This window comes from Anomaloglossus baeobatrachus, chromosome 7, assembly GCF_048569485.1.
Source record: "Anomaloglossus baeobatrachus isolate aAnoBae1 chromosome 7, aAnoBae1.hap1, whole genome shotgun sequence".
Classification (NCBI taxonomy): domain Eukaryota; kingdom Metazoa; phylum Chordata; class Amphibia; order Anura; family Aromobatidae; genus Anomaloglossus; species Anomaloglossus baeobatrachus.
This window is the reverse complement of record NC_134359.1, coordinates 248,788,817-248,807,227: the sequence shown is the minus strand read 5'-3', so window position 1 is coordinate 248,807,227 and position 18,411 is coordinate 248,788,817. Positions and strand designations below refer to the sequence as shown.

Here is an 18,411-nt window from a genome sequence, read left to right as displayed (position 1 = left end):
CCATATTACACACAGCCTGTACACATATACATACACAGGCTGCAGCACCCCATATTACACACAGCCTGTACACATATACATACACAGGCGGCAGCACCCCATATTACACACAGCCTGTACACATATACATAAACAGGTTGCAGCACCCCATATTACACACAGCCTGTACACATATACATACACAGGCGGCAGCACCCCATATTACACACAGCCTGTACACATATACATAAACAGGTTGCAGCACCCCATATTACACACAGCCTGTACACATATACACACAGGCTGCAGCACCCCATATTACACACAGTCTGTACACATATACACACAGGATGCAGCACCCCATATTACACACAGCCTGTACACATATACATACACAGGCGGCAGCACCCCATATTACACACAGCCTGTACACATATACATAAACAGGTTGCAGCACCCCATATTACACACAGCCTGTACACATATACACACAGGCTGCAGCACCCCATATTACACACAGTCTGTACACATATACATACACAGGCGGCAGCACCCCATATTACACACAGCCTGTACACATATACATAAACAGGTTGCAGCACCCCATATTACACACAGCCTGTACACATACACACACAGGCTGCAGCACCCCATATTACACACAGCCTTTACACATATACATAAACAGGTTGCAGCACCCCATATTACAGAGCCTGTACACATACACAGGCGGCAGCACCCCATATTACACACAGCCTGTACACATATACATAAACAGGTTGCAGCACCCCATATTACAGAGCCTATACACATACACAGGCTGCAGCACCCCATATTACACACAGCCTGTACACATACACAGGCTGCAGCACCCCATATTACACACAGCCTGTACACATATACATACACAGGCGGCAGCACCCCATATTACACACAGCCTGTACACATATACACACAGGCTGCAGCACCCCATATTACACACAGCCTGTACACATATACACACAGGCTGCAGCACCCCATATTACACACAGCCTGTACACATATACACACAGGCTGCAGCACCCCATATTACACACAGCCTGTACACATACACAGGCGGCAGCACCCCATATTACACAGCCTGTACACATATACACACAGGCTGCAGCACCCCATATTACACACAGCCTGTACACATATACACACAGGCTGCAGCACCCCATATTACACACAGCCTGTACACATACACAGGCGGCAGCACCCCATATTACACACAGCCTGTACACATATACACACAGGCTGCAGCACCCCATATTACACACAGCCTGTACACATATACACACAGGCTGCAGCACCCCATATTACACACAGCCTGTACACATACACAGGCGGCAGCACCCCATATTACACACAGCCTGTACACATATACACACAGGCTGCAGCACCCCATATTACACACAGCCTGTACACATATACACACACAGGCTGCAGCACCCCATATTACACACAGCCTGTACACATACACACACAGGCTGCAGCACCCCATATTACACACAGCCTGTACACATATACACACAGGCTGCAGCACCCCATATTACACACAGCCTGTACACATATACACACAGGATGCAGCACCCCATATTACACACAGCCTGTACACATATACACACAGGCTGCAGCACCCCATATTACACACAGCCTGTACACATATACAAACAGGCTGCAGCACCCCATATTACACACAGCCTGTACACATATACACACAGGCGGCAGCACCCCATATTACACACAGCCTGTACACATACATACACAGGCTGCAGCACCCCATATTACACACAGCCTGTACACATATACACACACACAACCCTACAACAGGCAAATTTCTCTACACACACTATACATGACCTCATCTTGCATTTCCAGATGGTGCACAGCCGGAGATGAGACACTGGGATCTGCACGGAGGCTGCAGAACTTCCAGTCACTTTTCCTATCATGAGATCAGGCACATGATTAGTCAGCTGACATGGAAGGTCCTTAATTTACAGGTCCTTCACCTTCTCTGCTCCTGCAGCCTCCGTTGTTGTTCGGTACGTTTCCTTTCCTGTCCTGCTCTGCAAAGCAGGAAGAGAGGTGGCAGCTCTCTATGAGCGACCCGGGCCCCCCTCATTGCTCTAATAGTGGCCCCTGCCCTTGGGGCCCGGTGAGCAGACGAATGAAAGGGGAGGGGTCCGGGCTGTCAGCGGGGCCCCCCTCCTGGCTTCTGCTCACCGGGACCCCTAAAGGAGTCACAGTAGTAATGCCCTGATGGCGGCCCTGCTGGCATGCATGTTTGCCCCCCCATGCTGGCGCGCATGTTTCACCCCCCATGCTGGCATGCGTGTTTCCCCCCCCCATGCTGGCATGTGTGTCCCCCCCCCATGCTGGCATGCATGTGTCCCCCCCCCCCATGCTGACATGCATGTTTCCCTCCATGCTGGCATGTATGTTTCCCCCCCATGCTGGCATGTGCGTTCCCCCCCCAATGCTGGCATGTGCGCCCCCCCCCCATGCTGGCATGCATGTTTCCCTCCATGCTGGCATGTATGTTTCCCCCCATGCTGGCATGTGTGTTCTCCCCCCCCCCATGCTGGCATGTGCGTTCCCCCCCCCCATGCTGGCATGTGTCCCCCACCCCATGCTGGCATGCATGTTTCCCTCCATGCTGGCATGTAGGTTTCCCCCCCATGCTGGCATGTGTGTTCTCCCCCCCCATGCTGGCATGTATGTCCCCCCCCATGCTGGCATGTATGTTCCCCTCCCATGCTGGCATGTATGTTCCCCTCCCATGCTGGCATGTATGTTCTCCCCCCCCATGCTGGCATGCATGTGTACCACCCCGCGGGCTCGGCTGCGGCCGCCGAGCCGCTTGGATCCGTGCTCGTGTACTGCGGGCGGTGGCTTGAGCCTCTCACGGACCCGGGGGGCACGTCGCTCTGCAAGGGGGTTGGCACTATGCGCCGGGGGTGTGTGTGTGTGTGTGTACGGTTTGGGAATGATAGTTCGTGACGCCACCCACGGATTGTGGACACCACCGCTGCGGTGAAGGTGCGGGGACTCCCGGGAGCAGTGTAGTGGCGCAGCTAGGTGTTGACCCCTCCGTGGGCAGGGGGTGTTGGTCCCGGTTGGCGAGGGCCGGGGTGCAGGGCGAAGGGTTGCAGTGCAGCGCGGCGCGGTGTCGGTTAGCACTGGTGTAATCACTCTGACACAAGACACTGGAGTCGCTGGTAAACCAAACCAAACGGAGTGATGAACGGGGCCCGCAGCCGGCTGCAGCTTTCCCAGTTAAGTTGGCAATGTCCGCCTTTCTCCTGCACCTGTGTGTGAATCTTGACTCCTGTGCCTAGGCACCGGTAGTTCGCTCCCCGGCGTATAAGTGTCGTAGGAGCCCGTTTGCCCGCAGACGCTGGCCCTTTGGATCTCTTGCCTTTGGCGGTGGCACTTATCCGGAATGGTTGGGCTGTTGCCTTCAATCGGGGCTTAGGTGGGAATGAACCCCTGAGGTCCAGACTGCAATCAGTTGATTTGACTATGGTGGTGGCTTTTAGCCTAGTTCCGGGTCTGAGTACCCTGCCTGGTGCTCCGGTATCCAGTTGGCTCCCCGGTTTGGTTCCGGCGGGCCACTACCCTGCCCCGGTCCCTTACGGTTCCACCGGTCGTATTCCCGGTCTCCTGCAGGCGGCCACTGCCGTCTGCCTCCTTGCCAGTGGTGACTGGGCTCCAACCCAGCCACCGGAGTAGTCTGTGGCAGGCCTGAGCACAGGTCTTCTTCTGGACACAACCTCCCTCCTTCACTACCAGAACTCCTCTCTCTACTCACTTGAACTTGACTACTTAGGTTCCCACCTCCAGGCCTGTGAACTCCTTGGTGGGTGGAGCCAACGGCCTGGCTCCACCCTGGTGTGGACATCAAACCTGGAGGGTGGTGACAAGGTTTTCTATGTTTGACTGGTGTTACCTAACTGGAAGGGGTGTGATGTTATGTGTGTGACTACCTGGGACGACCTGGATAGTCCAGGGCGTCACATGTCCCCCCCCATGCTGGCATGCATGCCCCCCCCATTGCTGGCATGCCCCCCCCCCCATGCTGGCATGCATGCCACCCCCCATGCTGGCATGCAAGTCCCCCCCATGCTGGCATGCATGTCCCCCCCCATGCTGGCATGCATGTCCCCCCCCATTGCTGGCATGTATGTTCTCCCCCCCATGCTGGCCTGTATGTTTCCCCCCATACTGGCCTGTATGTTCCCCCCCAATGCTGGCATGTATGTTCCCCCCCCCCATGCTTGCATGCATGTTTCCCCCCGATGCTGGCATGCATGTTTCCCCCCGATGCTGGCATGCATGTTTCCCCCCGATGCTGGCATGCATGTTTCCCCCGATGCTGGCATGCATGTCCCCCCCCATGCTGGCATGCATGTCCCCCCCTCCATGCTGGCATGCATGTCCCCCCCCCCTTGCTGGCATGCATGTCCCCCCCCCCCCATGCTGGCATGCATGTTTCCCCCCCGATGCTGGCATGCATGTTTCCCCCCGATGCTGGCATGCATGTTTCCCCCCCATGCTGGCATGCATGTCCCCCCCCCATGCTGGCATGCATGTTTCCCCCCCGATGCTGGCATGCATGTTTCCCCCCGATGCTGGCATGCATGTTTCCCCCGATGCTGGCATGCATGTCCCCCCCCCCATGCTGGCATGCATGTCCGCCCCCTCCATGCTGGCATGCATGTCCCCCCCCCATGCTGGCATGCATGTTCCCCCCCCCATGCTGGCATGCATGTCCCCCCCCATGCTGGCATGCATGTCCCCCCCCCCCCATGCTGGCATGCATGTTTCCCCCCCCATGCTGGCATGCATGTTTCCCCCCCATGCTGGCATGCATGTTCTCCCCCCCCCATGCTGCCACTGGCCCCCCATCCCCACCTTGGCACAGCCGCACACGAGTTATTTAAAAAAAACAAACAAAAAAAAGACAAAACAACACACAACTCACCTTCCAGCACACGCTCCACCGCTGCGCGCCGCTGGGTCCTCAGTTCCCATGCGGCCAGAAGACGTCATTACGCCGGCGCCGCTCACTGACGCTCCTCCGTCTCCTAGGCAACAGACCTGCAGCCTAGGAGGAGGAGTGTCAGAGCGAGGAGAAATGTCTCCTCCGCTCCAACACAGCTTTGAACTGCCGGCGCAACCACACGAGCAGTTCAAAGCGGCAGGATGAGGACACAGCGCGCGTGCCATAGGTTTGCCATCACTGCCCTAGACACACATTTCACAGTCTTGCTTCTTCAGAAGGGGCATCCAGTGTTTGCACTGGAAAAAGTTTGGTCATTTTCTTATGGGACATTAAGGGTGCTTCACACATAGCGAGATCGCTATCGAGATCGCTGCTGAGTCACGGTTTTTGTCACGCAGCAGTGACCTCATTAGCGATCTCGCTGAGTGTGACACTGGGCAGCGATCTGGCCCCTGCTGCGAGATCGCTGCTCGTTACACACAGTGCTGGTTCATTTTTTGGTCTTTGCTATCCCGCTGTGAAGCACACATCGCTGTGTGACAGCGAGAGAGCAAAGATCTGAATGTGCAGGGAGCAGGGAGCCGGCGTCTGGCAGCATGCGGTAAGCTGTAACCAAGGTAAATATCGGGTAACCAAGGAAGCCCTTTCCTTGGTTACCCGATACTTACCTTAGTTACTAGCGTCCGCCGCTCTCACGCTGCCAATGCCGGCTCCCTGCTGCCTGCACATGTAGCCGGAGTACACATCGGGTAATTAACCCAATGTGTACTCTGGCTAGGAGTGCAGGGAGCCAGCGCTAAGCGGTGTGCGCTGGTAACCAAGGTAAATATCGGGTAACAAGCGCTTGGTTACCCGATGTTTACCGTGGTTACCAGTGTCCGCAGCTTCCAGACACTGGCTCCCTGCAAGCGCAGCATCGCTTCCACGTCGCTGCTGGCTGGGGGCTGGTCACTGGTGAGATCTGCCTGATTGACAGCTCACCAGCGACCATGTTGCGACGCAGCAGGGATCCTGACCAGGTCAGATCGCTGGTGGGATCGCTGCTGAGTCGCTAAAGTGTGACGGTACTTTAAGATGTAGTAATCAGGATGCTCCATATGAATGCTTGTGGCATCTTAAAGTAGAAAGGCTCTGAGTCCACAAGAAATTCCCATTGAATTCCTACAATTAGGGGCTGATAGCACCCAGCCAAGGTGTCTCCATGTGATTTAAATACAGGGTCAACAAAGAACATTCAAGATGTCGTTATCCTTTAACAGCAGATTGTAGGGAAAGACCAGATTGATGAGTACAGTTCTTTGTTCACAAGGTGAGACATAGTGTCTCCAGGTTGGTGGGGGAGATGTACAGCTGATGTCACAGATGGGGTATAAAATCCCAAACCTGACACAGGAGGAGGAGAGACAAAAGGAAGGAGAGGAGAAGACATCTCCAGAGAGGAGACCATAGCAGAGGAATCCCTGGAAAGGAGAGAAGGACCTTAGTCCTGGCCGGTAACTATATCAATGGCTCTCCATCATTGCTAATCATTGGGTTTAGAGTATTCTGATCGGTGATTATTTTGTTATTGGTGATTATTTTGTGATTCGTTTTATCAGTTTTATTCTGCACCTTAGATTCGGGATATAATATAATTTATTTTTATACACTTTTGTCGCTGAGCTTTCCCCTAGAATCTACATAGGGATATTGCTATTGTGCGATATTTTCATCATTTGATATTGGTGTTGTCACTGACAATATTTTGTGATGTTATTGTTCAGTATCTTTGTCATTAGATATTGATATTGTTTGTGATAATGGTATTTCTTGCAGGGGTTCAGCACTGAACTTCAAACAAAGTCTATGGGAATTTGGGTTTCTTGTCCGCACTATGCAGTTCAAACTGCAGCCTTTTTGTGGCAGAAATTTGGGCAAAAACTCAGCTTTGCAGTGCAAAACCCAAATGGCAAAAACAACAATTGTTTTTGCCATTTGGGTTTTGCACTGCAAAGCTGAGTTTTTGACTATAAAGTTCTGCAACAAAAAGGCTGCAGTTTGAACAGCATAGTGCGGACAAGAAACCCAAATTCCCATAGACTTTGCTTGAAAAGGAGAACACATCCATTTTGGCATTAAACGCTGCAGTTGAAAAAGCAGGTAAAAAGCAAAGTGCGTTCTTACCAGTGGCGTAGCTAGGGTTTCAGCTCAGGGAAGGCAAAATATCTGAGTGGGCCCCTTACCAGGTAACCATGATAACTACGGTGGCGCAGACTAATCGTGGGTATAGTGGAACCTCGGCAGATGACACTGATATTACCGCTATATGGTGACTATATAGTGGTAGATATCGGTGCTGCAGCACATACAAGAGATCACAGTACAGTTATAGATGGTGACTTACTGCTGACGTTTTTTCGGATGGAGTTGTTCACCTTTTCTGTGTCTGTGTTTTCCATCTGGCCCAGACCGACATTACAACTTCTTCCAGCCACAACTCATCTACAGAAATTACAACAAAGACACATTTGACTCCTCACACTTCCGTCCCCGTCCCCATCTAATCCCAACCTGCACAAACTCATCCTGCCGTCACCCCAATACTGAGCCGCTGCTGCCGTGTGTGTCCCTATTACTGCACCTGCTGTGTGCACAAAAACCGACTCCTCTTACTGCCACACATAATAATGCCACCACTGTGCCCCCACATAATAATGCCCCCACTGTGCCTCCCACATAATGATGCCACCACTGTGCCCCCACATAATAATGCCCCCACTGTGCCTCCACATAATGCCACCACTGTGCCCCCCATTGTAATCCCACCACTGTGCCCCCCACATAATGCCCCCACTATGCCCCCCACATAATGCCCCCACTGTGCCTCCACATAATGCCACCACTGTGCCTCCACATAATGCCACCACTGAGCCTCCACATAATAATGCCCCCACTGTGCCTCCACATAATGCCCCCACTGTGCCCCCCACATAGTAATGCCACCACTGTACCCCCCACATAGTAATGCCACCACTGTGTCCCCACATAATGCCACCACTGTGCCCCCCACATAATGCCACCACTGTGTCCCCACATAATGCCACCACTGTGTCCCCACATAATGCCACCACTGTGACCCCACATAATGCCACCACTGTGACCCCACATAATGCCACCACTGTGTCCCCACATAATGCCACCACTGTGTCCCCACATAATGCCACCACTGTGCCTCCACATAATAATGCCCCCACTGTGACCCCACATAGTAATGCCACCACTGTGCCCCCCACATAATAATGCACCCACTGAGCCTCCACATAATAATGCCCCTACTGTGCCCCCCATTGTAATCCCACCACTGTGCCTCCACATAATGCCCCCACTGTGTCCCCCACATAATGCCACCACTGTGCCCCCCACATAATGCCACCACTGTGCCCCCCACATAGTAATGCCACCACTGTGCCCCCCACATAGTAATGCCACCACTGTGCCCCCACATAATGCCACCACTGTGTCCCCACATAATGCCACCACTGTGTCCCCACATAATGCCACCACTGTGTCCCCACATAATGCCACCACTGTGTCCCCACATAATGCCACCACTGTGTCCCCACATAATGCCACCACTGTGTCCCCACATAATGCCACCACTGTGTCCCCACATAATGCCACCACTGTGCCCCTACATAATGCCACCACTGTGCCCCCACATAATGCCACCACTGTGCCCCCCACATAATTATGCCACTACTGTGCCCCCCACATATTAATGCCACCATTAAAACTAAAAATGCCACCATTACACCCTAAAATGCCTCCTTTCTGTTCTCTAGATGGTAAAATTGCCCCCTAGAAAATATTAATGCCCTGTGTAAGTGCCCTAGAAAAGTGCCCACATATTGCTCCTAGATAGTAATAGAGCCCCCAGTGTTCCCGTAACGGTCACAATGGACGTGACGGAGGAACGGAGGGACAGAGGGACAGATGGACGGTGGGGGGGTCTCACAGCAAGTGGGGGGTTCTCACAGCAGGTGGGAGGTCTCACAGCAGGTGGGGGGGCCTCACAGCAGGTGGGGGGGCCTCACAGCAGGTGTGGGGTCTCACAGCAGGTGGAGGGGTCTCACAGCAGGTGGAGGGGTCTCACAGCAGGTGGAGGGGTCTCACAGCAGGTGGGGGGTCTCACAGCAGGTGGGGGTCTCACAGCAGGTGGGGGGGTCACAGCAGGTGGTGGGGGGGTCACAGCAGGTGGGGGTGGGGTCACAGCAGGTGGGGGTGGGGTCACAGCAGGTGGGGGAAGGTGAGAGGTGGGAGAGGGGCAGCAGATGAGGGAGGGGGGCAGCGGCTGAAGGGGGAGGCAGTGGCAGATGGAGGGAAGGCAGCAGATGGGTTCAGTGCTGCTGGATCAGGGGCAGTGACTGCTGCAGCCGGCGGCTGATGGGTGGGGGCAGGAGCAATGGCGGCGGCTGAAAAAAGACAGTGTCTTTAAACTCACCTTCCACGGACGCTGGAGTGAAGCTGAGGGGAGTGGTCACCGGCCCCAGATCCACAGTGATTGGAGAGATCGGTCACAAGGCCGATCTCTCCAATCAGAGCTGGGGGCGGGTGAAACTGAGGTCACCCAGCTCCAGCCAATGATCGGTGCTACGGGGAGATAAGGTATGCACACCAGTGACTATGGAAGGGGAATACATGGAATAGCAGAAACTGCTGTGTGAATACTGACATGAAAAATTCAATAGCTATTTGTAAGAATGAAATGTGAAAAATGGAACCTGCATTACTGCCATGAATATATGAATAAAGAGAAATTTAGCTACTGAATTGATCAATGCAGAAGAGCCCCAACACTACGCCAAAGTATTTCTCTACGTTGGGGTCCCTAGCTTGTGTGTGTCCTCTCATGCAGTTAAAAAACTTACCGTGTATGGGACGCTGAGACCCAGGCTATATATACGATGTGGATTGGCAATAGGTGTGTGTGGGGAGGGTTCACAAACGAAAAACTACTAACATTAAGGAATAACGTTTGGAACTCCATTCTATGTCTGAACTGGGTGCAAAAAACCTAAAAAACATCACTATGGGGAGATAAGGTATGCACACCAGTGACTATGGAAGGGGAATACATGGAATAGCAGAAACTGCTGTGTGAATACTGACATGAAAAATTCAATAGCTATTTGTAAGAATGAAATGTGAAAAATGGAACCTGCATTACTGCCATGAATATATGAATAAAGAGAAATTTAGCTACTGAATTGATCAATGCAGAAGAGCCCCAACACTACGCCAAAGTATTTCTCTACGTTGGGGTCCCTAGCTTGTGTGTGTCCTCTCATGCAGTTAAAAAACTTACCGTGTATGGGACGCTGAGACCCAGGCTATATATGCGTATAATGTGGATTGGCAATAGGTGTGTATGGGGAGGGTTCACAAACGAAAAACTACTAACTGTTAGTAGTTTTTCGTTTGTGAACCCTCCCCATACACACCTATTGCCAATCCACATTATACGCATATATAGCCTGGGTCTCAGCGTCCCATACACGGTAAGTTTTTTAACTGCATGAGAGGACACACACAAGCTAGGGACCCCAACGTAGAGAAATACTTTGGCGTAGTGTTGGGGCTCTTCTGCATTGATCAATTCAGTAGCTAAATTTCTCTTTATTCATATATTCATGGCAGTAATGCAGGTTCCATTTTTCACATTTCATTCTTACAAATAGCTATTGAATTTTTCATGTCAGTATTCACACAGCAGTTTCTGCTATTCCATGTATTCCCCTTCCATAGTCACTGGTGTGCATACCTTATCTCCCCATAGTGATGTTTTTTAGGTTTTTTGCACCCAGTTCAGACATAGAATGGAGTTCCAAACGTTATTCCTTAATGTTAGTAGTTTTTCGTTTGTGAACCCTCCCCACACACACCTATTGCCAATCCACATCGTATATATAGCCTGGGTCTCAGCGTCCCATACACGGTAAGTTTTTTAACTGCATGAGAGGACACACACAAGCTAGGGACCCCAACGTAGAGAAATACTTTGGCGTAGTGTTGGGGCTCTTCTGCATTGATCAATTCAGTAGCTAAATTTCTCTTTATTCATATATTCATGGCAGTAATGCAGGTTCCATTTTTCACATTTCATTCTTACAAATAGCTATTGAATTTTTCATGTCAGTATTCACACAGCAGTTTCTGCTATTCCATGTATTCCCCTTCCATAGTCACTGGTGTGCATACCTTATCTCCCCATAGTGATGTTTTTTAGGTTTTTTGCACCCAGTTCAGACATAGAATGGAGTTCCAAACGTTATTCCTTAATGTTAGTAGTTTTTCGTTTGTGAACCCTCCCCACACACACCTATTGCCAATCCACATCGTATATATAGCCTGGATCTCAGCGTCCCATACACGGTAAGTTTTTTAACTGCATGAGAGGACACACACAAGCTAGGGACCCCAACGTAGAGAAATACTTTGGCGTAGTGTTGGGGCTCTTCTGCATTGATCAATTCAGTAGCTAAATTTCTCTTTATTCATATATTCATGGCAGTAATGCAGGTTCCATTTTTCACATTTCATTCTTACAAATAGCTATTGAATTTTTCATGTCAGTATTCACACAGCAGTTTCTGCTATTCCATGTATTCCCCTTCCATAGTCACTGGTGTGCATACCTTATCTCCCCATAGTGATGTTTTTTAGGTTTTTTGCACCCAGTTCAGACATAGAATGGAGTTCCAAACGTTATTCCTTAATGTTAGTAGTTTTTCGTTTGTGAACCCTCCCCACACACACCTATTGCCAATCCACATCGTATATATAGCCTGGGTCTCAGCGTCCCATACACGGTAAGTTTTTTAACTGCATGAGAGGACACACACAAGCTAGGGACCCCAACGTAGAGAAATACTTTGGCGTAGTGTTGGGGCTCTTCTGCATTGATCAATTCAGTAGCTAAATTTCTCTTTATTCATATATTCATGGCAGTAATGCAGGTTCCATTTTTCACATTTCATTCTTACAAATAGCTATTGAATTTTTCATGTCAGTATTCACACAGCAGTTTCTGCTATTCCATGTATTCCCCTTCCATAGTCACTGGTGTGCATACCTTATCTCCCCATAGTGATGTTTTTTAGGTTTTTTGCACCCAGTTCAGACATAGAATGGAGTTCCAAACGTTATTCCTTAATGATCGGTGCTACAGCTGCACTGATCAGGGCTGGATTTTTATGTTTCAGCCATTTTCAATGGTTGGAACATTACAGTGGCTGTGATTGGCTGCCGAACGCCGCTCAGCCAATCACAGCCTCCTTAGGTCCAGGGAGGAGACACCACCCCTCCTGAGGTCAGGCAGAGGGCCCCTCCTCCCCGTATCTAAGGTATTTGCAGCGATCACAGCCACCGGGGCCACGATCTCGCCATGACGTACTGGGTACGTCATGGGTCCTTAAGCACCAGGGAGCTATGACGTACCCCGTACGTTTTCAGGCTCTAGTGGCCCGATCCCGCTTGGGGCCCCTGTGCAACTGCAGGTGCTGTCAGTGCAACGTCCCCACCCACCCCCTGCCCATGGGGCCTGGTGAGCAGAGAAATGAAAGGGGAGGGGCCCGGGCTGTCAGCGTGTCCAGGCCCCGCCTCCTGCTCACTGCACGACCAGCCCGCCCTGCGCAGTGTACTGTTAACGGCCCCTGCGCTGGGCGCCGGGGAGCAGAGGAATGAAAGGGGAGGGGCCTGTCAGCGTGTCCGGGCCCCCCCTCCTGCCTGCTGCTCACCGGGCCCGCTAGTGCTACAGGAGTTCCACTAGTAATGCCCTGCCCTGCCGCAGAGGTTAACTATATCGGCGCGCGCTGTGCAGGCTGATATAGTTAATGGTATCGCAGCTCCAGGTGGGACCCCTCTGAGCACGGGGCCCGGGGCGGCCGCACCCTCTGCCCCCCCCCCCGCTAGCTACGCTACTGGTTCTTACCCTTAGGCTATGTGCCCACGGGACTCTGTATCTGCGGATTTTTCTGCATCAAAATCCGCAGCTTTCCCCCGGAATCCGCACCTTTTCATAGTTGCGGATTTGACGCGGATTTTGTTGCAGATTTTGCAATTTTTTTTAATTCAAATTGAATAGGCAAAATCCGCACGAAAATCCGCAACAATAATTGACATGCTGCAGATTTTTCTACACGAAAATCCGCACGATTTCCGCTGCGGAAAAATCTGCAGCGTGGGCACAGCATTTCCCAAATGCCATAGAAATGGCTGGGGAGTAGCTGTGCTGCAGATTTCTGGAAAATCCGTGGCTTTTCCGCGAGAAATCCGCGGCAAAATCCACGCATTTTCCACAGCGTGGGCACATAGCCTTATACATCATCCGGGGTGTGTGGACTGGTTGGGGCACGTGTGTATGATCTGTAGCCTTAAGGAGGGGGGGGTGGGATTGAGCTGTAGAGTGACATTGACCCCAAATTGTCACACCTACGTCACAGAGAAGGTCCTGTCTATGATAAGGTGTCTAAAATGTGAGGACAAAATAATATCGGAAGTCACTGTGTCGTAATGTTGTCTGGATCCTGCTCCAGTGACGTCTGCTTCTATCGCTGCTGTACTGACTCTGTGGAGAGCACTTAGTGATAGAGAAGGTGGAGATGATGGAATCAATAAGCAGCTCAGGAGCCACACAAGCGAGTAGTAAAAGCGTCTATCTAGAACATTCCATGTGAGTTTTCCTTGTATCTCTGACTATTATATTATTACTTTCACAGCTTTGAAATCTGAGTAAAGATCTGAAGAATACCAGTGCTAAAGCCATAATGGCGAAAGGAGAAAGTGATGTGCGGGATGGTGAGCGATGCAAAGAGGACATTCTTACAGGTAACTGCCCCGGTGAGGAGTCACCACTAGTGTTGGGTGGACCCGGACTGTAAAAGTCTGGATCCGCACGGTTTCAAAGGTGCCCAGGTACCAGACCCTGGCCCAAGATTCCAGATATTGATCCGGATCTGGGACTGGGGGGAAAAAGAATAAGGGAAAAATTAAGAAAATAAGGTAGAAGCAAATGCTTCATGCTTACGAAGGCTCCAGCATGGCTGTACACTGCTCCAGCTGCCTCTCCTTCACTTCCTGGGCCGCTCATCATTGTTCATCCATATGCACTGCTTTTCCCGCCCATCGGCCATCCTGGCGTGTGTAGCACCCCTGCGGTGTCAGGTGCCACAAATGTAACGTGGAAACCCAAACCCCGGAATATCCGTGCCAGTCAAGACACCAGCACCTTCATGCCACATACACAACCCCAATTCCAGACTGGGAGACTGCCTAGCAACAGGTAAAAGGGATGGTCACTGATTGGATAGTTGCAACCCAATCTGTAGGGAGAGACCCACCAGCAAGGGGAGGGGCCAGTGGTCAGTTGGGAAGTTGGCGGGAAGAAGTAGTGAGTGAGAAGAAAGTGAGTCGGTTAGGAGTAGGAAGAGGAGAGTTGAGAGTAGTAGTCGGAGGAGTGAAAGAGAGAAGTAAAGAAAGAAAGGTGTAGCAAGACCTGCAGTAACAACGAAACGCTGTAACAGGAGTGAGGGACTGTGGAGTAAGGAACCAGGACTCCAGGGACCGTGGGATACCCGTGGAAATGGAATACTCCAGGAAACGCAGGGCGCCTGTGGAGGTCTGGAACCTAGGCTCACAGGACTCAGCACGAGGCGGGGTGCAGACCGTAGGACAGCGGGACACTTTATGGTCAACTGTTAAATCTGCCAGGAAAGAAGATCTCCAGGGTCCATCGCCAACCAAGGGGAGCGGGAACACCTGGAACCAGCACCAACAGGTCCAAGCACTGAAACTATAATACTGGTGTGGACTGTTTCCTTATCGCCTCCGTACACTTACACAGACGGTCCCACACTACATTCCCCATCATCCACTGCTGGGGCCTAGCCCTGCTTGCGCAGGGCCCAAAACACCTAAGCTGCATTACTCCACCAGCCCCAGCAGGACCCTGAAGCGGCGGCTTTAAATAACATAGTCTCACACCGCAAGTGGCGTAGTCGAAAAACTCCTTATTTTTATTTCTCCTTTTTCTTTTATTTTCACTCCTTTTTATTCGGACCGACCCCCAGAGTCACGCAACCGGGCATCGGCCGCAACCACAACTGTCCTCCACACTGCGCACCACGCACCCGAGACCAAGTACCCCACAGCCCTGGGGTGTCACACGTGTGTGATTGGTTGCAGTCAGACGTGCCCCCAGCCTATGTGACAGCGTCTGACTGGAATCCATCACAGGCACTGTCTGGGTCACTATCGCGGTGCAAAAATAAATAAAACAATTGGTCTAGGGCCCCCCATTTTATGATACCCAGCACAGATAAAGCATAGTCAGTAAGGAAAAAAAAAAAAAAGAAAAGGAACAAGACTTCAGCTTACCTTAGGCAACTGCGCTCCAGAACTTGCAGGTCCTTGTGGTCCTCCAGGCTGGCCAGGCTGGTGTATAGCTGGGAAGGAGTTAAGAATGGATCCAGCACCTCAATCCAGTATATTAAAATATTAAAATAGAAAAAATGTATTAGATATTTAAAATCCAACGGATCCAAAACTTAAGAGAACACGCATAGGGGCACCTTACGCGTTTCGGACAATAAATAAAAACAAGTCCTTAGTCATAGGTGACTATACATACATCAGACACGTTTTAAATACTCAAAGGCAAACTCCCAAATGAGCACAAGAGGACAAGAAACGCCCAAGCTCTGCAATGGGGACAGGGTGAAGCAAATCAGCTGAAAATGTTATATACTGACAGCTAGCAAGAAACATGCATTTTTCTATATTGTATATAAGTTTAATTTACTACATATCCGCGCATATAAACGCATGTGTCCCCATGCGCCCATAGAAAAATAATTGAATTTGATATAAGAATAGAAAGAAAAAAAAACGACTTTTTTTAAAAAGCTATGCAGAGGCCAAGTGGATTATGAAACTGGATGCCCGATATTCCAATGATCTGAATTATCGCTCAGACCTGTGGTATATACTATGATTTTGTATCGATACATGTGCGCGGGTATACATGCATATATGAGTGTCCATATGCGGTTATCTCATTATAATAATTTTTTATTTCAAATTTATATGCAAATATATATATATATTTTTTATTTAAATTTGAAATAAAAAATTGTCTCTTTCTCCGTCTGTCTCTTTCCAGGTCTGTCTCTTTCCCTGTCTGTTTGTGCCTGTCTCTATCTTTCTGTTTCTTTCTCCAGCTGTCTCTTTCCCCGTCTGTCTCGCCTCTTTTCCTGTCTCTTTCCCTGTCTGTCTCCCCATCTCTTTTCCTGTCACTTTCCCGGTCTGCTTGTCCCTGTCTCTTTCCTTGTCTGTCTCTATTTCTCTGTCTCTTTCCTCATCTGTCTTTGTCTGTCCCTGTCTGCCTGTCTCTGTCCCTGTCTGCCTGTCTCTGTCCCTGTCTGCCTGTCTCTGTCCCTGTCTGCCTGTCTCTGTCCCTGTCTGCCTGTTTCTGTCCCTGTCTGCCTGTCTCTGTCTGTCTCTTTCCCCGTCTGTCTCTTTCCCCGTCTGTCTCTTTCCCAATCTGTCTCGGTCTGTCTCTTTCCCTGTCTGTCTCTCTGTTTCTTTCCCTGTCTGTCTCTTTCCCCGTCTGTCTCTCTCTGTCTCTCAATCCGTCTCCCCACTGACATCTTATTACCTTACATATAAGCTTCTTGTACTAACAATGTTCTTTGTTCCTTTAGCAACCAATCACAGCTGCTATTAATAACCTGTAGTTCCAGGCTCCATTCACTTTAATGGAGGCAGGTTTTTGGAGAGTAACTGTAAAGCGCAGAGTTAAATTTTCCTGTCAAAACATAGTCTACGATGTTCGATGTTCCCTGGGTCACATGAGGCGTCTGTGCAAAATTTCGTGATTGTAAATGCGACGGTACAGATTCCTTTAGCGGACACACACACACACACACACACACACACACACACACACACATACATACATACATACATACACTCAGCTTTATATATTAGATTATTCAGGATACAAGCAAAGAAATATAAATCAAACTATCCAGGCAACAACCAATCACAGGCGCCGGTGAGCAGGGAAAGCAGTGCATATGAAATGAGCCTAATGCACAGTGCATATGAAGCAGTATGCATAAGCAGTGCATATGAAGTGAATGCGCACAGCCTGGGAGCAACAAGACAGGCACAATATGAGCACCTCCTGCACTCTGTGACATGACTGATGGGGTACTAGTGGTCCACTTGCGATAGCCACTGAAGAATAGACATCATTTCCTCAGCCCACACTGGGGTATGTAGTATGCAATCCAATTATTTGTTATTATTCAAGCAAGGTCAGGCTACAGACATGTCAATAATAATATTAATGCGAACATATAAATGTACTGTTGTTCGCTGGCTCTCCTAAATCCTCCATCAACAGAAACATTTGGGCCATGGGCAGAGAGAAGAAAGATGCTTCCATATCCCTAATCAATGCTTGTTGCAGGCCAATATTTGCTTGTGTAATAAACCCTTAGGGGTGCTTCACACATAGCGACAGCGACAACGACGTCGCTGTTACGTCACCATTTTCTGAGACGTAACAACGACCTGGTAAGTCGCTGTTATGATCGCTGCTTTAGCTGTCAAACACAGCGACGCAGCAGCGATCATAACATCGCTACATGTGCAGAGAGCAGGGAGCCGCGCACACTGCTTAGCGCTGGCTCCTTGCTCTCCTAGCTACAGTACACATCGGGTTAATTAACCCGATGTGTACTGCAGCTACATGTGCAGAGAGCCGGAGCCGGCAGCACAGGCAGCGTGAGAGCTGCGGAGGCTGGTAACTAAGGTAAATATCGGGTAACCACCTTGGTTACCCGATGTTTACCCTGGTTACAGCTTACCGTAGCTGCCAGATGCCGGCTCCTGCTCCCTGCTCGCTTCATTTCGTCGCTCTCTCGCTGTCACACAGCGATCTGTGTGTCACAGCGGGAGAGCGCCTTTGAAGAAAACGAACCAGGGCTGTGTGTAACGAGCAGCGATCTCGCAGCAGGGGCCAGATCGCTGCTCAGTGTCACACACAGCGAGATCGCTAATGAGGTCACTGTTGCGTCACCAAAACCGTGACATAGCAGCGATTTCGGTAGCGATCTCGCTATGTGTGAAGCACCCCTTAGGCTATGTTCAGTATTTGGACAGTGTGTTATATTAGTGATAAGTGACCTGTGTATGTTTATATTTGCCGAGTTTGGCCGGACTTGGTTCGGAACCCGAACTAGACCCCGAACATCAAACCCTATGCAAGTCAATGTAGACCTGAACTTGTTTGCTGTATAATAGTCTTATGAAAGGGCTAAGGGGGGCTGAAAAATAAAGCAAAATGGGCAAGATTG

General features: G+C 50.4%; 1 protein-coding gene across 1 annotated transcript in view; it reads left to right on the top strand.

Moving 5' to 3' along the window:
- The first annotated feature begins 13,815 nt into the window (after positions 1-13,815).
- Positions 13,816-18,411, top strand: part of LOC142246684 (uncharacterized) — a 91,437-nt gene continuing 86,841 nt past the window's right edge. Inside the window, exon 1 of the mRNA XM_075319750.1 lies at positions 13,816-13,876. Within this exon, the coding sequence (XP_075175865.1) occupies positions 13,816-13,876 (61 nt within the window). The remainder of the gene's footprint in view (positions 13,877-18,411) is intronic.